The sequence below is a fragment of the Cyclopterus lumpus genome, chromosome 24, assembly GCF_009769545.1.
Source record: "Cyclopterus lumpus isolate fCycLum1 chromosome 24, fCycLum1.pri, whole genome shotgun sequence".
In the NCBI taxonomy this organism is placed as follows: domain Eukaryota; kingdom Metazoa; phylum Chordata; class Actinopteri; order Perciformes; family Cyclopteridae; genus Cyclopterus; species Cyclopterus lumpus.
The window spans coordinates 6,625,752-6,650,881 of NC_046989.1; the positions used below are offsets into that span (position 1 = coordinate 6,625,752).

Consider the following 25,130-nt stretch of genomic DNA (forward strand, 5'->3'; position numbering starts at 1 on the left):
TTTTCTCATAATGATATAGAATAAGTTTGGCCACTGGTGACGTTTTCGTTTCTTTTTTTTTCTTTTTTTTTTTAAACGAACAGTGAAATGTGCCATCACACACGAAGCCTTCGCTCCTTCCTCTCAGCGCCTTGTTTGACGCTCGTCGAGATCGAGGGTTCGTGATTGCGCAGTTCATTTGGGGCCCCTGGTTCTGGCAGGGATGCCTTTCCCACACACACACTCTACTGCAATCATTAGGTTGTCAAGTTTGGCCATCCCGATCGAGTGCTTCATTTGAAATCAATGAACGCCGCTCTCCCGTTTCTGTTGTGCTTGTTTTGGATGGAGTCTAGTGGAAGTGTCCAAGTTAATAAATCACTGGAATCCACTTGATGCTGCCATCTAGCATCATATCGATCCACAACATTGCACGTGTAGCAGAATTTGAAAAGAAACAGATGGTTACTCTGGTAACTCGACACTCTCAATTTACCTAATGTGTGCTCCGCGCTCACTGAACTGGTGTTATGTTGTAATTGAGGCCTGTGCTTTTTGGCCCCAAGTGGATTTGCCGTTCTCACCGCCCCCCCCGTCCTTTTCTCCACCTTTCCTCTCAGGTTGAGATAGAAGATGTGGAGGATGAGGACAAGAGATACGCCCTCTTCCTGGAGCTGCTGGAAGCTGCACAAAAGTGGGAGGACTTTCAGCTGCTCTCGCTCCTCCTACAAGCTTGGCCACCGATGATGAAAGAGGAAGTGTAAGACTAATTTTTTTAAATCTTTTTTTCCCATTGCCCTTTGGTCAAATCAATAGTTTGATATTTTCGATACAATTAGAGCGCTACTGCCAGAGGCTATTTAGCTTAGCTTATCATTTAGACTAAAAACAAAGAGAAACATCTGGCCCGGGTCTTTCCAAAGGTCTAATCTGTACAAAACAACAACATTACTAGTTGTTGTTCTAGCTAGACTACCTCCTACTTTTGAGTAAGAGGTAGTCTTAGTGTTCAGCCTTAATGCTAAGCTAATCAGCTGCTGGCTGTAGCCTTATATTTAACGTATGTACACAATCTTTTCCCCTTTAGCTCATCCAAACTATCCCTGTAATCGCCTCTAGTACACTAGTTTTTCCCGTTCACGAGTAGCTATATCATTCTTACATTCTTACATACAGAATTAAAGAAAACCTTACTCGCCTCTCGTTGTTCTCTCATTTTTAACATCCTCTCTCAATGCATAGGTGCCCTCTCAGTATCTTCAGTAAATTCAGTTCTAAAGTTCAAATGTTTTTTCCACCAGTTGCTCAGTGAGAGTGTTTTGTTTCTTAACAGTCTCTTTAAAGAGAGTTTATACTGTAGCTTGTTTGTGAACAAAATCCGGGCCATATGAAGGCATTGACATAATAATGGGCGACTTCTGTGCAATGTGTTTTCAATCCCCCCCGAGAGCATGAATGGAGAATACTGCCTCTAATCACTCACGGAGACCAGTTGGAAATGAAAACGGGCGTCTTCCCAAAGCTTCAGGCTCTGGGCGTCTTGCATCAGCTGGCATCTTATGAGCCAGTGTTGGCTGTATTTCCGATAAGTGCCTAATGATGTGAATGCTCTTCTCCTTCGCCATTGTTCTTGATTAAAAGCGAGTGGTACTCCGAGGCCCGCCGAGACGATACGTGGTCGTGCTGTCGGGAGTTTATTCCTTCCAGCTCAGTCGAAGCAGACTGTGTTTCAAACAGTTTCGATCAGCAATTTAAAGTAGAGTTCTTCTCCAGTAGTTGTTAGAAACTGTTTGTGTGTGTGTGTGTGTGTGTGTGTGTGTGTGTGTGTGTGTATAAGTATGTCTGACGACTTAGTGAAGATGGTTTAGTGAAGAACAAGATGTACACGTGATGTTCATTGCTGCCTGTAGGATACTTTCTCTTTCAACTCCAAATGAACTGTATTTTGTCCGATGAGGGGAGTAACGTTCCTGCAGTGACTTCCCAACCTGCTTTTGATGTAACAGTGATGTCAGGAAGCTCCAGAGACGGACTTCCAGGATCAGTAATGTCAGCAACATTGACATCCCGTCATTGTTTGGTCATTTTTTCTTTTAACAATTACCATCCCTTAACAAAGTCTTTGGAGATTACTTAAATAGTTGACAAATAATCATTGCAACTCTTTTTTTTTTTTTTAGAGTTCTAGCTGTGTAAAAATGAAAAGAGTCAGGAGCATGTGTGAAAAAATGCTTTTTAAATCCTCAGCGCTTTGGAAGTGGACTGCCGAGTTGGGACTGAGTCTGTGGAAATCCAGCGTCTTCTCAGTGGGAGAGATGGGATTAGGTTCTGGACGACGCAGCTGCTTCAAGTTCACCCGCAGATCTCACTGACTGAGTGCAGAACAGCTGTAGTCAAACCGTCACTGCTGGGACGGTCGGCTGCAAGCACTCCTTTCAGCTGTGGACTGAGCTGTTGTACTGCAAATCTGATTTAAAAGGCAAACACAATGCAGCTTCTGATTATGGATTTTTGTTTTTTGGCTTGTCGCTTCAGTCTGCCTCATTTAAACCGCTTGAGTTAATTTGCTGCAAGCGGCATAGAATGTAATGTGCCTCCTTTTGAAGCTCAGGAGCCTGAAATGTAGGACTGATCTGTGTTTAAGTGCGCGTGTTAATATGCAACGGCTGCTGCATCCCGCAGTCATCATTTGGGACACAAAACTCAGAATAACTTCAACCTTCAAATGTCCCTTTCGGACTTGAGGGGCGCGAGACACATGGTTGCACCTGAACATTTGTTCTGACTCTAATCCCGGTTGGGATGGAAGCGTGTCCACGGCGTGTGTCTGTAGAGGGGAACATATTTTTCAGGAAGACTACAAGAGGCGCTTTTTGTTGAGCTATATTGAGTTGCATCTGAAAAGCGTATCCTTTTTGGCTGTTCGCATAAACTGAGTCACGATTCAAAGCAACGAAGGGGGGCCGGCTGTGACTCACACTGCACCGTGTGACTGATTTGGCGAGCACACGGGCGCTCATAGTCGCATGCAGCAGAGCAGAGCCGTGCCCCTGGTAAAGCACAGGAAGCAGCAGTGTGTGTGTGTGTGTGTGTGTGTGTGTGTGTGTGTGTGTGTGTGTGTGTGTGTGTGGCCGCGTGATCCGAAGGTGAAGCAGCTTGACAGGACGAGACACCCCCGATAGCTGGATGGAGAGCTGCCTTTGATACTGACGGTCAAGCACAGAAGCCCTGCTGTCCTCCCTGCTGTATCACTCTCTTTCTCCTTTCAAAGCGCTTTTTTTTCTCTCTCTTTTTTGTTTTTATCACACACACACACCATCTCCTTTTGCAGATATACACAGGCACACACACATATCACAGAGTCTCCTTCATCTAACGAGCTTTCTTAAGACCCCCCCTCCAGCCGCCTAATCTGACATCAGGGTTCAACCACTTTTAATTTCTCATCATACAGCGAAGGATTTATCAGCATGTTACCATCTACCCTTTATCATGTGAAAACACCCGGAGTGAACCAAAGCCCTTGTTCATGTCAGATTCATCCTCTCATCTCCAACCGCTTTTTTTTCTTCTTCCGGACTGTTTGATATTTAATGTTACTGCTTGTTGTGTTAATCACATGCATATAACTTTCAGCAGGGCTGCCCTACCGCCACAACTAACAAACTAACCTCCTTTTTTTCGTGGCGCTTTGCTGATTGTCTCTGATAGTTGAGTGATAAAGCCATTCTAACTCAGGTTAAAGACCTGATACAGATATAATGAGGCCTTGGCTTTACTTTGGATGGATGGAAATATAGATAGACACATAGATTGAAAGAGCCAAGTGTGTTCCTGAACACAAAAACAGTCTGTTACTCATCCAGCAGACACAGATAGATAGATGGATGGATGGATGGATGGATAGATGGATAGATGGATAGATGGATGGATGGATAGACAGATAGTTACGGGGACTTGATTATAGCATTGACTCCAGGCCATGCTAATGCTAATATTAATAGAATGAATCATTTCAACAGGATCCATCTCTCAGCTGAGATCTAATTAACAGATACTGAGTCGGTCTGTGGTTCCCATAGGTGTATTTTTTCCCTCCTATGACTGATATTAATAAAGATCCGTGAAGGTCGTATTGCCGTAACGTCGTTGGCATTTGCTGGCCTTGGTGGGAGCTAATCGGTTACTCTGGAGGCATTAGCAAAGGTCTTGAAGACCTCATAAAGGAGCGTATCAACAAAGTGACGCCTGTCAGGGCTGGCAGCCGGTCCCTCTGGTGTTCACGGAGAGAGAGAGAGCGAAAGAAATCGCAGCGTGTAGGTGTTTAATATTAACTGCAGGAGTAAAGCGGTCAAACATCTTTCCTCCTTGCTTACACGTCAGAATTCATTACATCGCCTGCAAACCTCTTGATAGTTCCGTCTGAGCTCATGTCAGCCTGCGATTTAATGCTGTTATTCTTATGTGGCTGCTGGATTTATATTATTCATAATGGCATTCAGTAGTCGGCTGCTGTGACCCACTGATTGTCTCACAGGATTACCATCTGGGGACTGCAGAGTATTGGATGAATGACATTACAGGAGTTGCACGTGCTCTTTTACCACATATTATATTTCCCTGCGTGGTTCTGTTGTCCTGAACACGCTCACTAACGCAGCTAATCACCAGTCTATGTTCCTCTCGTGCACGTTGGCCTCAGGAGCTCAGTCGAAGACGACACATCTCACTCACAGCTCTGTCTCGCTGTCTGTTTCCAGGGCGGAGTCGGAGCGTAACCCCTGGGTGGTGCTGACGTCGGCCCTGCTGACCCGCTGCCAGGTGTCAGAGGTCAGATCAGACCTGGGTCAGCAGGCTGTCACCATGGTGCGATCCATCTACAACACCAAACACAAGCTTCCTGCGCAGGTAAACATCAAACACCTCTCGGGAAAAATGATCCAGCATTGTTTTTCAATCAATGGGCACCAATGGCGATAAGCGGTAATTTCAGGTGTGTTTAAGATCTCACTTTCCTGGAGTCACCGCTTGTGCTTTTTTTTCTTCTTTTTTAACGTATTTTCATTACTGGAGCTGGAGGTGCAAATACAGTATCCAAAAGTAACAAATATCTCCATGCCTCATATTTTGAAGACAAACAAAACACGCAGGGGAAAAAAAAGATACAAAATAAAAGTTAGGTGGCCATTTTGAGTAAAAACATTCTCTCAAACCTCTCAGAGTATATTACATTTTTCTGAGGTTAGATATGAGATTGTATCTTTGTAATTATGTGGTACTCCAAAGATGGTACTGCGTGGACTTGGGTCAATTGGGAGACATCTGAGAGAGTGATGAAAACACCTTTTAAAGAGCAGAGAGCCACAGACTCGTTCATAACACTGCACATGCATTTAAATGAAACTCTCAAAGATCATTACTACTTTACTACTGAACCAGAGAACAAAAAAACATTTCTGATTCCCTCTTCTATAACCATTGTTACGAATATCTCACTCTAGTGCCACCATTTCCCCCCCCCATGTCTTAATACAGACGCCGGAAGCCATTAAGTGCGTTACCCACGGCAACAAGTTAGCATCAGCTCGGTGCTTTTTGCAATGTACAATAGGCACTCACCGCTCTTTGATATCTCACTGCCCCTAATGCTATTCACGCCCTACTGAGCGCCATGGAAGTGGTAAGCCTAGTGCCATTTTGTATACGTCTAGCTCCGGCTGACTGTGATATTAGTTTAGCGCTAATGCTATGCAGTGTGAATAGGCTAGTGTCTGCCTGGCTGTCTAATATTAGTGTGGAAAGACGGGTGGGAGGGGTAGAAGGAGGCCTTTGACTCTGTTCTGAACGGCTTTAATTTGAATCTGCTGGAATGAAACCGCCAGAGCATGGGGAAGTCAGATTGCCTCGTGATATCCATATATTGCTGGATAGGACTGTGTGTGTGTGTATCTGTTTGTGTGTAGACCTTTTTAAAAGTATTATGTGCCGGCATGTCTGTACAGTATATGCACATCGATTAACCTTTACTGTCCCTCGTCTACTCTCTTCCCTCTGTCTCCTGCTCTCCTCTTTTCTCCTATCTCGCTCTCTTTTTTAAATTGTTTTCATCACACGTTTGCCTTTATCTCGGCACCGCCTCCATTGATCCGTTCATCAACACGTTTCTCCATTCCCCCCTTCTCTCCATTCCCCCCTTCTCTCCATTCCCCCCTTCTCTCCTCCTCTCCAGTGTATCAGACATATAGCTGGCCTGCTGCTCCGAGACCGGCAGAGCCTCCAGCAGCCTGCGCTCAAACTGATGGCTGAGAGCGGCGATGAGCAACTGCTGCAGCTGACTCTGGATCAGATCAACAGCATGAGCGCAGTAAGTGACATTGTAATAGTCGGCATAGGTCCATATTCAAATGCAGACAAAGCGCAGTCCACTGCACGGACCACAGTTTAAATGCAAACATTGTAGAATTTATTTTTAATGTTATTGGTTATTTATTGTGTAAAGTTTGTGGAGGTCAAGGTATTAACACAGAAAATAGCAGAAAATCGTTCACATTTGAGTGGTTTTAATTAGAAAAAAAATGTTCTTGATAAAAATGATTGAATGGGTCAGAATTTTCTGTTAATCAAAAGTTCCAATGGTTCTTCTAAACCTGTTTGCCTTGGGGCCCTTAAAGATTCTTGAAATATTTCATTCAAAAATACAAATGTGGAGAAAAGTCTAAAATATTAATTATCTTTTGTGAAACAGGTATTTTTTTCCCTCTGCTGACCCATCAGATTGACAGTATCTTGGGGTGGGGTCGCAACCCTCACTAGCACGATCCTATGTAATAAAAGCAAATAATATAACAATATTGATTGCACGTTATGACTGTATTCAAAATGTATGAGACAGAATAGGAAAATATGGACTTCAAAAAGAAATGTGGGCTGAAAAGGAGAGAACTGAAAGAAATGTGAGCCAAAACTTATAAAAAACCTCTTCACAGGTCGTAAGATAGGAATGAAGTTCATCAAAAGAAGCTCAACATTCACATAAGCCATGCAGTGCTCATTCACTTGCCAACTGTCCTCCAGTTCTGGGAAGCCATAATCGGATAAGAGAGTAATAGTTTAAGACTGTGTGGGCGGGCCCTCCACTGGTTCCCCATCAGATAAGCAATTGTCACAAAGTAGGCCTCTCAGACCCAGCAGACCCTCTTTGTTCCTGCATCAGATAAGAGAAAGCCACTCTAATAAGCGACAGAGCTCCTATTAAATGAAACGTTAAAGCTCCCATATTGGTACACCTGAGCAACACGCTGCTTTTATCCCACAGAGAGCAGCGAGTTGGGGGCTGAAGGAGGCGGGGTGTTACCGTTGGAAGGCGAAGAGATGTGCGATTTTAGATGTGGTAGGAGGGAAATCAGATGGAGGGAGAATGGGTGTTCAGAGCGAGAGAAATGAGATGAGAAAGGGGAAAATTGCAAAGACGGAACAAATGTATGAACATGTAAAGCAAGAAAGACGGAGACTGAGGTAGAGGGGACGGAGCAGGGTGCACAGAGAGTGAGGAGGGGATGGTTTAGGGAAGGCATAAAGAGGATGGGGGGTGGGGGGGAATGGAGTGAGACAGGTAGTGTGTCAGACTGCTTTGAAAAATAATCTCGCCTCTGCCCCCAAAGAGCTGAGCGAACGGGGCCATGTTCAGAGGAGTGTTCCTCTGAAGATAACATCAACATGTAATGCATCTGATAATGTGTTGGCTTGCAGCTCACTGTGGAGCAGCGTGCCTGTGTGCGTGTGTGTATGTGTGTGCGTGTGCGTGTGTCTGTGTGTTTGCTATTTTGTTTTTTTACAGTGTACAGTCAAATTATATATATATAAAAAAAAAAAAGAGGTTCAGGATATCAAACTTAGTGATGGAATTTGTATTTAGAGAGGCTCCTTTCCAACCTTTTCTTTCCCGATATCGATTCTGAGAGCCAAAAGGGGTCGACGAGGTCGTGCTGCTTCAGGTACAATCATGTCCGATGATCATATTTCATGAGATATGACAAAATGATCCAGGAAGTTTTAAGACTTATGAGTTTATGACACTGATGGAAGTTTATCAGTTAGCAACAGTTGTATCTTTTGTTTGCGACCCTCGCAATGTAAACAATAGCAATATGGCGCATGTCCAATGTAATAACCCAGGAATGTGTGCTTGCAGGAATTGATCACAACGGCGCCTTGCCTGATGACATCACACGCTAAAGTCCGTCTGATATGTATCGTATCTATGTATCTGTGTACGTGTGTGTGTGTATCGTGTTGGTGGAAACGCCAAATCCACTCCCCTCATCGTAGTTGCACATTGCTGACACCTTTTTTCACCATCGTGACCAAATGCAAGTTGACACAAGAGCACGACACCTTTTACCTACTCATCAGCTGCCAGCCAATAGCAGATCAGTGGGCGTCATCAAGGGATCCGAAATGATGCATTTTCGTGCAGTCGATCAGCAATTCCGGTGAGAGCACCGTGGAAGCGTAACTGTTAATTGGCATTTGTTATTATTAAATTACTTTAGGCGTTTCATTTCTTTTGTCACATTGTTTCAGTCCTACACGCGAGTAATAACCAATTTATCACAGAAAACCATGTGTTTTTATTTATTAACATTCATGTCTACATTATCAAGCCTGGGGCTGATTTTGGCCACAATGCATCATATATTTTATCAACCGCAAACCGCTAAACACGATGCTCCTAATTAAATACATGAAGATGACACGCCACATACATGATTGACAGGCCTTCTTATCTTCAGCACTTCCCCCAACCGCTGTGTTTTCCCTGGCACTCTGCTCTGTATCTGATGTCATAGATTACACTGCACATTATTTTTCTACAGTACCAACATTTTTATTTATTTTTTCCATAAGAGAGATGACCCTGGAATCAACCACACACAAAAAAAAGATGAATTCTGAAGATTAGTTTTTAATTAAAATGGTTGTTACAGAAAACCACTTGACACAGAAAGCAAGTGAGGAAAAAAGTCCCTTATGTGTCTGTAGCGTTCACTGTTCTGGCGTCGCTGCGGAGGAGACCACAGTGGGCATAGAGGTACAAGAGGAGGGGGTGTAGGAAGAAAGGAGTGGGAGTAGAGTATATGTTTTGAAAGGGAGACAAAGCAGTAGTAGAGAGCAGGAAATGAAGAAGTGTTCTCAATGATGCAGGAAAAAGCCGCGTACGCATGCAGGCTTTTATTTATTTTCAGTGGGAGCAGAAGCACATGTGGCCTTTCTCCCTTCCCTCCCTTATTCCCTCTGCTTCCTCCTCCGCTCTCCTCGTCCTAGTGCAGATATATGGACCATGGAGGAGCAGGGAGCCAGAGGTGAACACCAGGCTGACTAATGGAAGACAGATAAGGGGGTTGATAAGAGCTGTTCTGCCAATATGAATGAGCTGTCAGTGCAACACGCACAGCATGCTGCACCTGCATGTGTGCATGCACACACACACACACACACACACACACACACACACACACACACACGCAGAAAACTGCAGTCAACACGAAAATTGCCGCGACAAAATGTTCTTGCAGTCCTCGTATCTCCTCACCTTCTTTTTGTCTTTGGATCTTCCCCTCGCTCTTCCCCCCCCCCCCAATTTTCACTATGTTCGAATCATTTTGATCCGATCGATCTAATCACAGTCGTGGCCTTGAAAGTAACACTCGGGGGCCACTGGAGGAAGTAAGCTAGTTAGCTGGACATGCTAACAATTTTAGCTCTTGTTAAAGCATTCCTTAAGACAAAAAGACAACTTATATGTGTGTCTCTCATACTCCCATGGCTTCTCCAAAGAATCATACAGCTTGGCCATCCGTCCCAGTGAAGGGAAGACGAGCTGAGTGTGCGATCGAGCAGTTATGAATCTAATTGCTTGCTTAAGTGTGCTTGTTTACAGCTTTTGTGCCATATTGGACTTGTTAATCTTGCTGTGTTTGCTCAACCTGTGTTTGGGATGTGATGCACATGAGCAAACACACTTTTATTTATTTTTATTCTTTTGGCTTCACAGCCTCTTCTTCTGTCACTTTCAATCATGTCGCGCTGTAAGCAAGGACCGTGTGTGTGTGTGTGTGTGTGCGTGTGTGTGTGTGTGTGTGTGCACGCTCAGTTGCACCACTAAAGCCTGGGGACAGCGAAGGACGGAGGGATGGGAATCGGAGGCTGCGGAAGGAGAGGAACGGATGAGAGAAGAAGGGAAGGAGATAGTTGTGCGTTGCCTGGCGTTCCAAAGATGCTTTATGATTTAAATGATAAAGGCAGGCTTGCCCGATACATTATATATTAGGCATTGTACGTGTACGGTAATTCCAATTAGACTCTCAGCCCGGTTTAGCTCAGGGAGATAGGAGGCCGAGACAGACGCATACAGGAAATGAGAGATGTGCAGAGGCAAGAATAGAAAACTAGGGTGTTGAAAATTGACCGGACCGATCAGTCAATATTTAGCGTCCACTGAAGACGAGCGGGAGAGACGACCTCGGCTGTCTTTCACAGGGCAAGACAGCAGGAAATGAGACGGTAATAACAAGAGCGAGTGGGGGGGGGTGGACATCTTATGGCTACAGTTTGACGTGTCAGCTCTCTTGTCATGCTGAGTGTTTGTTCATTCACTCACCACACGCCAGCGGCTTGTGAGAGCACACACACACACACACACACACACACACACACACGTACGAGACAGAAGACGCCTCTTGTTTTTGCTTCGCTAAAGAGACAAAGTGTTGTTTGAACCCTTAGAGGAGATTTGGGGGGCTTTTAACCTGACACACACACACCTTTACCACAAAAATACATATACCGCAGGAAAGGTATTCATGTTCTCCAAGCGGTTGACCTTTGAGGAACAAAGGAAGGCATGATGGATGTATTCCCTGCTCTTCTGTTTGTGAAGGCCGGGCCCGGACAGACGTGGACGAGTCAAATAGATGTCATCTTTAAATCATGATGTGGAAAATGTAACGAGAACAAAATGAATGTACTCCACACTTCATATGAGACCAATTGTACTTGAATGGGACCAGACTCTTCACATAATGTAAAACTAAGTAAGAAAGGAAAAGTTTGGTGTGAATTCGTAAATTTGCTGAACCACCTGAGACTCAGATTAGGGGATCGCGTATGTTTTTAAGCTATGAAGCTGGAGCCAGTAGCCGCTTAGCTTAGCTTAGCATAAAGACCTGGCTGAACTGTAGCTGCATATTTAATGGCTGGATATGAGAGGGGTTTGGATCTCCATGTCACACGCGAAAAAACAACTAATACGGTAAGCGTGTTTCCCAAAATGACGAATTATTTCCTTTGCTTGGCAGAACATTTGATATGTTCGTTCTTCGTCAAGATATGATTCCTCAGAAAGTTTATCAATAAATGATCACCCATCCATATCAGGCTTTTAGGATTGACGATGAAATAGAAGTTATGAAATTGTCTGTATTGTCCAAACTACAGTTCTTATTTGCTGTATAATTAATAATTGTGACTTAAGTCAAGAATATGAAAGGTAGAAAAATAAGATTTTAGATTCAAGTCAATATGGAAAGTAGTGATCATATAAACGGTGTCCTTACACTCAGCTGTCCACCATGTGCTACATACCTACAGTCCTGTAAGGTACTGATAGTACTCTGTAGTTTAACGTTATTGAAGAAATTGTACTTGCTTGATTCTTGTTGTTCTGAGTTTTGACTCATGGTTTAATGCACTTATTGTAAGTCGCTTTGGATAAAAGTGTCAGCTAAATGACATGTAATGTAATGGAATGGAACACTGGACGAACAGCAGGGCCTGAAATGTGACAGAGCTGTTCATGCTGTAAAAAGGACATCAAGTTATACGCCTCCTCTCTGATATGAAGACCCCTGCCCCTCCCCCCCCTCCCCCCTTCTGCCGCTCCTTCACATCTATTTCCAGCTCCACTGTCAATCCAACTGACTAAGACTCAAATCCGCTGTCTCTCCACACACCGTCAAACAGTAAGAGCCTGGAAGGTGTGTGTGTGTGTGTGTGTGTGTGTGTGTGTGTGTGTGTGTGTGTGTGTGTGTGTGTGTGTGTGTGTGTGTGTGTGTGTGTGTGTGTGTGTGTGTGTGTGTGTGTGTGTGTGTGTGTTTGTGCATAGAGGACCAGGCCTTTTCTGGCTTTCCTTCTACCATACTGGACAAGGAAAGACATACTGTGCGTATATATGTGTATATTTATAAGTAGTGGGCAGCTATGCTTTCCCACAGTATTTTCTTCTTCTCTAAATGTGTACACTTTCCCCCGTTGCCCAAACTCACTGGGTGTGATAATATATGTGTGTGTTGTCACCTTTCTGGTGGAGCTTGTCCAGTATGTGCCATGCAGAGCCTTGTAGGTGTGAGTCCTCATTACAGCCAAATGCCACCGAAGGTGCTTTCGGTCACTAGCACCCTATCAGGTCAAATTAATGTGTGCAGTTAATGGCGGGAATAGCTTCAAAGGGCACTATGTTTGACCAAGTAAAAATATTGAAGAATAATTGCGGTCCATTACATTTTTTTTGTCTCACAGACGGAAATATAACTATTGGATGGATTGCAATGAAATGTTGTGCAGAGGTTCATGTCTCCCCGCCAGGATTATATTGTTATAACAGAAGTGATCTCCTGGCTTCACGTAGCACTATACCAGCATGTCATTTTTGTAATAATTTGTCCAGTACTTTTGGTTCATGACCAAATACCAAAGTGCAACAGCTTCCCTTTGTGTTCAGTGTTGTGAGGCAAAGTTGGTTGAAAAGTTGGTTATATTCAACAAATCTCAGGGTTAGCCAAACTTCTTTTGAAGTACGGCTGCAACTGTTAATTATTGAAATGATTGATTATGTAGATGAATCACTTTGTCTTCTCTAACACGATCAACAGTCCAAAACCCAGCCTGTTGTACAAGGATATAAAATGCAGTAAACGGGGCAATTCCTCACATTGAAACAGGAGGCGTTTGTCCTTGATAAATCACTTGAGCGATTAATCAATTTGCACAATAGTTTGCTGTTCATAATCACTTTTCCATTCATCGTTAATCGTTTTAGCCCCGATTTGTGAGATGAAGGCCCGCCCCTCGCTGTCTGCTTGTAAAAGAAATGCGTCTCAAATTGTTGTTCTTGTCTTCTCTGTTGTTGTTTTTTCACGGTCTACACGTGTTCCGTCTTATTTCCGGCTGATCGCTTTGAACCGCACTAAGCACAATGAAAGGTGCGACACAAATATATTCCTGCTCTTGTCTTTTCTTCTTTCTTGTCCTGTCACTGTATTTCCCCAGATCTCAGGAAATACTTTGAAGCACTTTGTAACCTTGTTGTGGAAAGGTGCTATATAAATAAAGTTATTATTATTACTTTGTGAGGGCAATATTATCATACCCGTTAAAAAAAAAAAAAAAAGAAACCTAACAAGCTAATCCTGCTTCGCTCCGTTAGCCGTGACGTTTGAAATGATCCTCGTCAGATATCGGGCTTCAAAATAGGTCGACGTTGACTGCAGCTCCACATTTGTTCTGGGTCTCCGTCGTGGCTCCGAAATCCAAAGTTTGAAGCGTTAAGTATGTTTTGAAGAGCCTCTCCGTGGCTCCAGTGGGCATCCAGGCCTTGGAAACAGTTGGTGCACTTATAAATGAATGCATCTGATGCTTTCAGTGCACGTCTGCCTTTCTCCTGCTTTCTGCGTCCTACGTTTTTTTCCGCACTTCGCAGCCCTCCCGTCTGCCTTTTTTTTGTCTGTTCTTTCTCTTAATTCTCATTATAACCAGATGACCTCCTCGGCCACCTCTGTCTCCAGATTCAAAACTGTCTCCGTCTGTCTCCCCTCGTCTTGCCCCCTTCCCTCCCACGGCATGTCATGATTCATCTGGTCCCATCTCCGAATGGAAGAGGAGAAATTAAGTTATTAGTCATGCTTGGCATACTGTATCTCTCTAGCTGTTATGTGTCAACCCCTCAGCCCCCCTCGGAAAACAAAGCAACCGGGAACTTGTATTGTATTTAAATGGTAAATCTCATCCGCAATATTTTCACAGAAAATTGTTTTTGGGGCCGAGTGATGATGTTCTTTCTCAGATCTGCTCACATTACTACAAAGTAAAACGTACATATGTGGAAAAAAATAATATATATATATATATATATATATATATATATATATATATATATATATATAAAACTATAGTTTGACAACAGTTGAATGTCGCTCAACTCTCACGTGAGACGTTCAGGCTCACCAATGCCCAGCCTCGCGGCTGAAGTGATACTTTTTTTAACAGTTTTCTGTTTTTAAACATGATTTGCCCTTTCGAGGATGCAGAAATGGAGCGAGGCCGGCCGAGATGAGAGATTTTAGAGGTGCAGGGGGAGAAATGTATCCGTCTCTGCTCCCCTTCTCTCCTACAGAAGAGAAGACATCAGCCGCACATTCATAATTGATCTGCCTCAGCTCCAGAAATACCCTGACAGGGACTCGCTGTTGTCTCTGTGTGTGTGTGTGTGTGTGTGTGTGTGTGTGTGTGTGTGTGTGTGTGTGTGTGTGTGTGTGTGTGTGTGTGTGTGTGTGTGTGTGTGTGCGCGAGCACGTATAGTTTTATCAAGTGCTAGCTTAATAATAGAGACAGCAAACAGGTGAGAGGATGATTAGATGGGCTGAGTCACAGAGAGCCTTTTCCACCCGGCACTCTGTAAACCACTCACAGCAGCCCCAGTGGCATTTTAGCAGTTTGAATTAGCATGCATTTCATTGATGTAAAGAGGCGGAACATGGGATTAAAACATTACGTAAAGGTTTGTTTGTGCCTGTGTCAACATGTGTTCAGAGTTGTTTTGGTAACCGAAAATGTTCCTCCCAACGCTGCACAGAAAGGTGTGTGTGTGTGTGTGTGTGTGTGTGTGTGTGTGTGTGTGTGTGTGTGTATGTGTGTGTGTGTGTGTGTGTGTGTGTGTGTGTGAGAAAGAGAGAGAGAGAGAGAGACAGGGTCAACACAGGATTTGACCTCACACTCAGACCTCATCAAGTTTTCTTCAAGCGTGTCACATTGTAATTACACACAGTGTGGACACACTGCTGCTGCAATGCATTGTTGGTAAATCTCCAAACCCACCAGAGCCACGCTCAGTGTTTTACCAGCCAGAGGGTGTTTCGAGTGCCTATCACTTGGCAAATGGACCGGTTGTGTATTCGCCTAAATTGTGGCAGTTTTCCCTTGGCATCTTTTTCGCAGAGATGAAAAAGAAGAAAAAAACTCAATCACACTTCAAAAGGGGCGTTAGTTTCTCCTGACTCCATTACCCCCATGTGTGTTTACACTTTCTCCCCGCTCTCTTTTTCCTCGCAGGAGACGGCTGCCTCCTGCGACGCCGAACTCCTCTCGCTGCTGCTGGACGCGGGGCTCCTGGTGGGCTGCGTCTCCTCGGCCCTGTACCCCCTGCTCAGCTCCCACATGCTGTCCCACCAGCAGGAGGGCGGCTGGGACGTCAAGGAAGCCGCCGCCGGGCTGCTGGCAGCGGGACACGGGCCCGAGGCCGGCTCCCTGCTGCTGGCTCACCGCGGGACCCACCGGGCTCAGTTCACCTTTAACTCTGCCTTGGCCGTTCTCGAGAAGTGGCTGTGAGGGAGGGGGGGGGGGGGGGGGGGGGGGGAGAGAGGTGTGAAGGAAAGAGCCCGACGGGGAGGCAGCTTGGACAGGAGCCACTGACTGCAGTGATGAAGCAGATTTGAGGAAGCCGAGTGGGAAGGTATTGAGAGAGAGAGAGAGAGAGAGAGAGAGAGGAGTTAGATTGGATTAAGATCTGAAGAAATTGGCATGAGAAGAGAAGTCACATCAGATCTCAGCATTTTGTCCCTGTAATTGGGTTCATCAACTGAAGACACGTCTAAAGAGCAGCTGCAGTGTCTGTCTTGAAGAACGGATACCTTAAAAACTGAAACATCTGCTCAATTAGAAACGCACACACACATGAATACAGCTGTCTCTCCTTCATGACTCTGGGATGATCAGAAAAGGCACTTCCTGCTTGTGTGTGTGTGTGTGTGTGGGGGGGGGGGGGGGGGGTGTCCTATCGTGTGATAAAGTAATTGAGCAGTAGCAGTGGGAAGCAGTGGGTGGATATTAGCCTATTGTTCCGTGACAGGTTTGCCTCTTTGACGTCCCTCTATTAAACACCCTGCCTCTGCTCCATTGTTTTCCCCCTAATAATGTCTAATTAATTCCTTCTAAACAAATTAGCCCCGCAGCTGCCCTGCGCTGTGTGTTCGTGTGTATGCGCATGTACAAATATATACAAGCACCGACACGATATCGCGTCGGGCTAATGATGATGAGGAATAAACATGTATATGTGTGATGATACACACGGGGATGCTCTCAGTGTGATGCAGGTTTTATTGTGTCCCGGCTTTAAGATCTAAAATAAAGAAAAATCCCACGACGTGAGAATGAGTTTGTTGTATTCTATCTTTATTTTGTCGGAAAAGTGCTTAACTACAGTTAAGGCTTTGCAATTGCTTCAATCGGTGTGTGATTTATTTGTTGTGATTTTTCAAAGTGGACTTTACTTTATAATTCATTTGAGTACTTCCCCTCAAATGCACTTTTTGATACAAAAATAGTGCTTTCAGTGGCCACCTCGCACACCTCCACAGGGTGTTGGGAGCAACCGACTGCTTTCCCCTCCTGCGCTGTCTCCAACATGTATATGTCGTAGCCATAGCTAGCAGCACTAGCTCCAAAAGTGGCTAAAAGTTGCCAGATGACATCATACGGGGCATATTGGTGACCCATAACCCCCAACCCATTATCGCACATTAATTTGCATATTTGTTGTGTCAGTTGCAGCTGGGGAGAGACGGCTGTTGCAGCACTTAAACTCTTAACAACTGGGACATCAACAGTATCGCCGACTTGAAACCAGTTCAAAGAGCAGACAAAAATAATACAGGAAAAAAAAAAAAAGACCAAATTTGCCCAAAGTTAAACAATAAATATGCTCACGTGTGACCAAATCGTTCCAAAAGCTGACTGAGAAAAAGTTTCAGGTCCTTTTTTTTTTTTTTTTTTTTAAGACGTGAAGCCAAGTTTTCAGAGCGTGAGTGTTCCTGGTGGCTACCGTCTGGCGTCGGTGGCTTCGAGGCCCATTTAAATCTGCTCGGGCTGTAATAAGCAGATCAAGTTTCCACGTCTTCTCATTAACTTTCTCCTGCTGTTCTTAATCCCTTAATTTAATAAATAAACTTCAGAATGATTCCAGCATGGCTTTTCTACAAATACTCTGCTTCTTCCGCTGCATCCAAAGACTTAATAGAAGTTAATTTCTTTTAATTCTCCCATGAATTACGTTTCCTACTTAATACATTTTGTTTGCAATCCCCTTATCTTTTTGTTCCATAAGTGCACAGTGGTATTTGCCTGCCTAACGCCTCTGTCATTTGCAATACTTCTAGGCTTATTTTCCATATCCTGAAATATTCAACAGTAATTCACTTTGGCAGGAAACCTTTAAAAACAGCTGCTGGAGTTGAGTCGCTCATATGAGGCCAGAAGTTGAAGACGAGGCTGTGGCTTGGAGGAATTTACCCTGGCGGGTGATCTATATATCAAACAATAAAGTAATACATCTCCTCCACCTGTGGAGCAAAATGAGACACTGTGTGTGCCAGTGACGAGCCGCATGAAAATACAGCCGGACAAAAAAACTCTCCGATTGGTTTATTGCAGGCCCGGCTGAAAGGAGGTGTCACCATTATATATCACGAGAGGAAATAATAGTGTACAGATTAATGGGTCAATTTCAAAGCCTTCACTCACAGCTCTGCCATTTAGTGCTATTCTAAGCCAGTGTCAGACACTAGTTATAAAGGCTTAGCACTCTTAAGAACATACCGATGCTCTTTCTCTTGCGTCAGACCACTTCCGTCAGCCCTGCAGTAGGAATGAGATCGGTCTCGGCTCGTAATTGACCCAGGTTTGTGTGTGTACCTTTCAGCTGCAGCAGGAGTCCGCTTGTTTTTTAGGCCCTCGGCCAGCATGAAATCAACTCTCCTGTGCTGCGCTAACAAGATTACACGAAGCCTCGTAGTAATCAATCTGAACTGTTTAATCCGCCAGTCAGAAGGGTTGATCCAAATCGGCGCCAGCAGGCTGCGACCTTTTGGCTTTTAGCAATGCGACAAAAGTGGGACATCTCAGATGATGTTGGAGTGAAACTACACACACCGGGCATGAAACTACACACACCGGGCGTGAAACCACACACACCTGGCGTGAAACTACACACACCGGGCATGAAACTACACACACCGGGCGTGAAACCACACACACCGGGCGTGAAACTACACACAACGGGCGTGAAACTACACACAACGGGCGTGAAACTACACACAACGGGCGTGAAACCACACACACCTGGCGTGAAACTACACACAACGGGCGTGAAACTACACAACGGGCGTGAAACGCAGCAGCAGAAGAGGGAAGAAGAAGTCTGACCCCTTCAGAAGGGTCATCTGTCGATGCAGTTTGAAGCTCTGACTTTTATTTGTTTCATTACTATCGGTCCGGGTGGAGGCAGAATTCATTGTGTTAAGCGTAGTGGTGTACCACAAAGTGTGTGTATATGTGTGTGTCTGTATGTGTATGTGTCTGTATGTGTGTGTGTGTGTGTAGTGTACGAGAGTGGAGGCAAAAAAAGCACACAGGAAGCAGACTGATAGGATGTGGATTCAATACTTTTCAATGGGCTTTATTGACATGATGTTTGACAGGTCTTGCCAAAGCACGCACTCACGCACTCACTCACTCACTCACTCACTCACTCACTCTCAAGGTCTGAGTGAGGATGTTAGTAATTATACATCTGGGTGCATGTTATTTAGGGAAATAAAAAGATATCTCTGAAAAAATCTCTGTAAAAGGAAAAGAGAGAAAGAGATGAGAATAGCAAAAAAAAACTGCTCTTTATCATGAACATTCATATATATACACACACACACAGTATATTTATATATATATATATATATATATATATATATATATATATATATATATATATATATATATATATATATATATATTAAAGGCAAGGAGAGAGTAGAAAATGAGCACAGAGTAGATTAGCACTGCGGTATTTCTTGGCACACTATTTTGACCCGTCCTGATCAGCAGCGTTGACCGCCACAGACTCCTGAGGCCTCTCTTGACACCTGAAATACCAAACGGCCTCTCGGCCGTGCCCACGCAGCTTCCTTTCAGGGAAAAGATTCAATGTGAAAAGTGTGATTTACTGAATGCATGCTTTTTCTTTTCCCACTGCTGTCCCACAACAATGTCTTCTGCTCTCTTTAAAACGGTGATCAATATTTTTTTTATGTTGGGGGTCAAAAGACTATATCTTGTAAAATGATGAAAATGTCCAGCCTGCATCTTTACTGTCTTATCACTTTAAGCACTCTCATATCCTGACACTACCTGCCCAGCACCAAGCGGCAGACAAAGTAAGCTTAAAAAAAGGAGATTTAATATTCGACGTGTGTCTGCTGAATGTGTAAATAAACAACTGTTTGCCAACACGTCCACAATATCAATTTATTAAGCTATTTTCGCCATCGCATCTGTTAGCCAATCATCTTGTCGCTATCAGAATTTAAAAGGTTTCTTTCTTTGTTGCTATCAGCCGTCGTTTCTGTGTCCGAGTCGTAAGTCATCTATTTAAACGTGTAACGGGTATGTTTGTTTGTGTGTTTGTGAGAGTTTGAAACGTTTTCGCCAAATCTGTCTTCCAAGTGGCCTTTCCCATCGCCATGACGCCCTGTAAACAGCTCATGAATATTAAAACCATGTGTTTACCGCAGAAACTCCATCGAGTCCTGCATAATATTCATGCTTTTGAGAACCGCTGAAGAAAAATAAACAAACGTGCAGAGTATTTAAGAGCTCCATAAGTTCCCTTTCAGCGTGCACAACCATTTAAAACTTACTGGAAATACAATGTCACATCTTTTTTTTTTTACTCTAGGATTTAGCATTTGAATCGGACCTTTTTACTCACACATTTAAACATGATTTACACACACACACTCTGCAGGCAACTGTGGGAACATGTTGTCCCCCTCCCATACTGCTGGGCTTTGGTAAACAAGGCGTCACATACTGTCAAGTGTCAGCATCTTTTTTTTCTCCATCTGTCAGACGGAGCTCTCGATGCAGGCAATGTGGAGCCATCATTGCAATCGATGGATTGCAATGATGGCTCCACATTGCCTGCATCGAGAGCTGCTACTCTCTCTGAAAGTGAGAGAGTGGGGGGGGGGGGGCAGAGGAGAGAAAGAATGCATGTCCCCCGGGGGGGGGGGGGCTGAATGAGACGGGATCTTACAAACTCCTCCGCTGAAGAAAGGTTATCTCTTTGAAAAAGGCATTTAACTTGCGCCTACGAGTCCTCTGTGGAGTCTGCAGTGCGAGAGGAAGAGAGGAGAAAAACATGAAAGCAGAGTAAAACATTGTGTTTGCATTCCAGGAAATCACTCACACACACACACACACCTTCCAGCTTGTCAACAGACTGAATCATGGGAAATCATTCACCCTCCAAGGCCGTGTTTGTTTCCTCTCTTGTTTTCCATCCATCCCATCTTACCCGTCTTCACCTCCACAGAGTGACCGTCTGTGGGCTACGCTGAAACACAAACGCACACACATTCACACGAAAACCCTCGTGAAGGATACTGCTCAGAGAGTTAGTCGTGTGGCATTGAATATAAAGAATATAAAGAAAAAATAAGGAAATGGGAGGTCAGGTAAGCGAGAGAGAGAGAGAGAGAGAGAGACGGGAAACGACTGAAGGTCAAACGAGATGATGACTAAAGAGAGAAAGAGGAGCGATTAACAGAAAGTCTGAACGTAGCGCGGTGGGATTTGCATCACACGAGAGGGCTTCAGTGAAACTGAATAACACAGCGAGGGAGAACGAGGACATTGGTGCTTCAGTGAACAATATAAAGGCTGCTTTTACAGAAATATGTATTCAAAATGGTCCTTTATTGTATCCCTTTGAAAAAAAGTAATTGCACTGATATTAAAGGATTTACTATGTGTACTTACATTTAGCATATGAGGTGTAACAGTAGGCTCATGATGTATCTTTAGGGTGATAGTGACGTGTGTGCAGGTGTATTTTGCAATGTACGCGTGCACGATGCAAACAAAATGGGGGACACACTTGTAAAAACATTGCTGCACGAAAGAGCCCACACTTGTTTGCCTGCTTCGCCTCCAGATTCGTTGTTGTTGTTTAGACCAGCATCACACGACAAAGCTGCTGATGCAGACCTGAGGTCAGCCCTACACATCGTCCGTCAGGTACAAGGTACACTGCTGAGAGACGGTAGTCACCATGGATACGGGCATCTCTTCTTTCTTGTATTTAGCTTTTCATAGTGTCGACCCGCCATGCTTTAATGACTGTCACTGAAACAAAAACGCCTGTGTGCGCTATGTTATCGCGACAAATGTCTCTGGTCGCTGAGCATTGAAGGGTGTGATATCGCTTCGCTTGGAGTTAACTTAAGGAATATTGTTCTTTGCGTTGCAGCCATCGTGGCGTTTTTGTGATTAAAAAGCTGATTTTATGCATTTTGTGGACGCACGTTCAACTGACTGTGGGCTTTGTATTTGTTCGATTGCTAAAATTACGTTTCTCTTTTCTTTTTTTTTGCTGTTGCGTGCTTAGTCACGCATGTCCAATTACAGGCGTGCATAGTTCAGCATCGTGAGGGCTTAGTTCAGTGAGTTGACACGTGCAGTGGCTCAAATGTTACCTGAAGTGGGGCGGTTACTTTTGATGTGAATTTGAAACCAGATCCCAAGATGGAAGTCGAGGGACCGTCTGTAAAAAGATGGAAATAAATATAGATTACATGAGCCTTGTATAATATGAGCTTACAACTGAACCTGAAAGCGTTCCTCTGCGACCAATACTCAGAGTCTGTGTGATAGCGTTAATACAAAATCACTGGAAACTCTTAGTATCATATTCGACTTTAAATGTGTTTTTCAACTTTTACAATTTCTTAAAACAAGTGAAACATTTTGCGAGCCGCGTGAGGTTCTTCTCAAAAGTTGAAACATGGCAGAATGAGGCCGACCGCTGCACGACTATAAGCAGGAGGGTGACACTTGATTCTCCCGAACCGATGAGATGAGTTGATCCGCATTGGAGACGCATGAATATAACTCCCACAGCTGGTCGAGTCTGATTGATTGCAACATTTAATAATAGATCAATATGGTAGCTGTATTTCTATAGAAGCAGCTCTGCACTGCCTGTGTGAATACCATTTGGGAATAACAGACTTAAAAAGACGCCACACACTGACATTCAGAGACGAGAGCAAAAGGGAGGTTATGACATCACAAATGTCTCTGAGCTTTCCAAAAGTGTGGCTGCATGTTTCCATAACAGCTGCTTTATTGCATTGAGCATGACAACAACAAAAAAGTGGGTAATGGGTTGTATTTCACATATCGGCGTTAACACCCCTGTCCTCGTTTACAGGCCCACGCATCCACATCCTCCAAGCTGTTACTGAGGGCCATATGTTTGCCAAACTGTTTTCAGAGGCTGAAAGAGAGAGGGAGCTGACTGGGACTGAGCGGTGAGGGATGCACAATGACTGGCTGATTGTTTGTGGGAGGACAGAGCCGAGGAAAGAAGCCGAGCAGGAGATGGTAGGAGAGAGGGAGGACGTGAACGGGCAGATCTACCGAATCAATATGAGCAGCAGGGGAGATTCTTTTATTTTTATGTTCTTCACAGATCGCGCTGTCGAAATGAGTGTGCTGTGTCTTTCTTTTCTTTTTTTTTTAACGCATCAAATGGAGGACGAGAGCTGGAGGAGTTGGGTAATACTTCAGACTTGAAAAGTTTCATCAGCGGTGCAAGTGTGTGTGTGTGTGTGTGTGTGTGTGTGTGTGTTGGGGAGAATGCAGCTACATGTGTGTGTGCACGTATGTTTCTGTGTGCGTACAATACACCCTCGTGTAAATTCATGTGTGTGTGTGTGTGTGTAGCATCTCTTCTGCAATCAGCTGTTCATTGAGGCCGATCTCTATGGCTGAATGAGACAAATTGCGTGCTTTGACAGCAACTTGCGTGTTTGTTTTTTTTCTTGGCAAAGAGAAAAGTTGAGGAGGGAAAATAGAACAACAAGAGGATCATTTTAAGAACGATTTGACAGTTAAGTGGTAACTAGGCAACGGCATCTGGCGAGGAAGAGCATGTGATAGGATAGAAAGCTCCGGTAGAGCCTCGTTGCCAAGATGGCGACCGCCTCACTCTCACTGTTACATCAGTGCTGACACAACAGTGTAGATCCCAACATCTGCAAAGACACCAAATAGGTCAAGCTGAATTTGGGGGATGTGTATACATGTGTTTATCAGTTTATATTCATATTTATCGGTTAATGAAAGGACAAAAACGTGGCGCCTCGGGTTTGAACATTTCACCCGCATCGTCGAGCATCAGTGAAGAGTTTAAACAAGTTGGCACAGAATGTGTGATGATGCCGTCAGATAGGGTGGAATAAAATGCTTTTCCAAGTTAAAAGCTACACTTGTAAGGGGAAGTATAAAAGGAACATTTTAAGAGACACTGGGCCATTTCAATGAGCAACAATCAAAGTTAAAGCGCAATAAATTATCTTTTGGTATTATTTTGACAAGATTATTGTGGTTCGGATTTGATTGACAGCGGCCTGGCAACAACACTGTCATCACTTTTGATTTGTTGCACAGAAATACATGACATCCCCCCCTCACACTTCAATCCAGTTATTTGATGCAGAAGAAACCCAAACTGCTGTGACTTTGGCATTAATTTGAGGTCAAGGTAAAACCCCATCACTCTTAGCAAGAAGATGATTAAGAATAAAAGGCCTTTTTAAAGTTAAGCTTAATGAAAGAGAAGCAAGACAGTATATGTGCACGCCTTCAGGTGTTTACCAGAGAAGCTTCCCGTTTGCTTTCCCAAACAATCCAACACGATGACAGACAAAACGAGGACAAAAACAAACAACAGGGCCAACAGGTGCTTGTGTTTCCAAGGAATTCAAGGCGGAAGAGAATGAGGCAATCAGTTACCATGGTGATGGTGAAGGAGGAGAAGCAGCAGCAGCAGGAGGAGGAGGAGGAGGAGGAGGAGGGTGGCTGTTCTGCAGAACACTTTCGTTTGGAGAGTGTCACTTACAGGCTTTGATGATGATAAGGGTTGCTGCCGGGGTAAACAACATCAGAGCTTTAAAATACTGAGAGAATTGGGCACTCGAGAGGATCAGGTTGTGCTCGCTAACAGCAACAACATATGTCTGTCTGTCTTAATCTACACACACATAATAGCGCTCTCACCCATCAACCCGGGCGACCTGCTTCTCCCTCCCAGGCAGCCTTGTGATTGATGAATGGCAAAGATCGCCGTAACCACGGCAACACTCTGACACAGACTTCCATCCCCTGGGCATTTGATCCCCCCCAAAAAACACATTTAATAAATAAAAAAGAATACAGTGTGCGTGTGCTTTTATGCGAGTGTGTGGCCTGTGGTGAAGAGTTTATGGGGTGACGTGATGTCTTACGGGGCTCGTTAATACGTCACCCAGTGAATGGATGTCACACCGATATAGATAACACTCCTGGTAAGAGCAGAGTGGGAGGATGATGAATTAAGAAAGGAATACGGCGAGAAGTGCAATGGAGATGCGAGGGAAGTGACAAGGATGTGTGTGTGTGTGTGTGTGTGTGAGAGAGATGAGGGAGGGGGAAGGGGAGATAAGAGCAGTGGAGTATGTTGAGCTGAAATCTTAACTAACAGAAGCGCTTGCATCACACAGAGGAAGAACTGAAACCAGACATCAGGGCTTTAGGCTAATTAAGAAAAGAAATAAGCTATAAGCGTGTGCGTGTGTGTGTGTGTGTGTGTGTGTGTGTGTGTGTGTGTGTGTGTGTGTGTGTGTGTGTGTGTGTGTGTGGATATAGTTGTGCATGTGTTTGGGTCTGAGAAAGAAGGAGCAGCAAGGCGTTCATGTCTTTGTCCTCCTGTAACAACATGTTTT

The 25,130-nt window shown here is 44.2% G+C and overlaps 1 protein-coding gene across 1 annotated transcript in view; it reads left to right on the forward strand.

The window, feature by feature from the left end:
* nbas (NBAS subunit of NRZ tethering complex) overlaps positions 1-15,639 on the forward strand; it is a 133,072-nt gene extending 117,433 nt beyond the window's left edge. Inside the window, exons 50-53 of the mRNA XM_034527287.1 lie at positions 600-739; positions 4,740-4,887; positions 6,209-6,343; positions 15,364-15,639. Coding sequence (XP_034383178.1) covers positions 600-739; positions 4,740-4,887; positions 6,209-6,343; positions 15,364-15,639 — 699 coding nt within the window. The remainder of the gene's footprint in view (positions 1-599; positions 740-4,739; positions 4,888-6,208; positions 6,344-15,363) is intronic.
* The last annotated feature ends 9,491 nt before the right edge of the window (positions 15,640-25,130 follow it).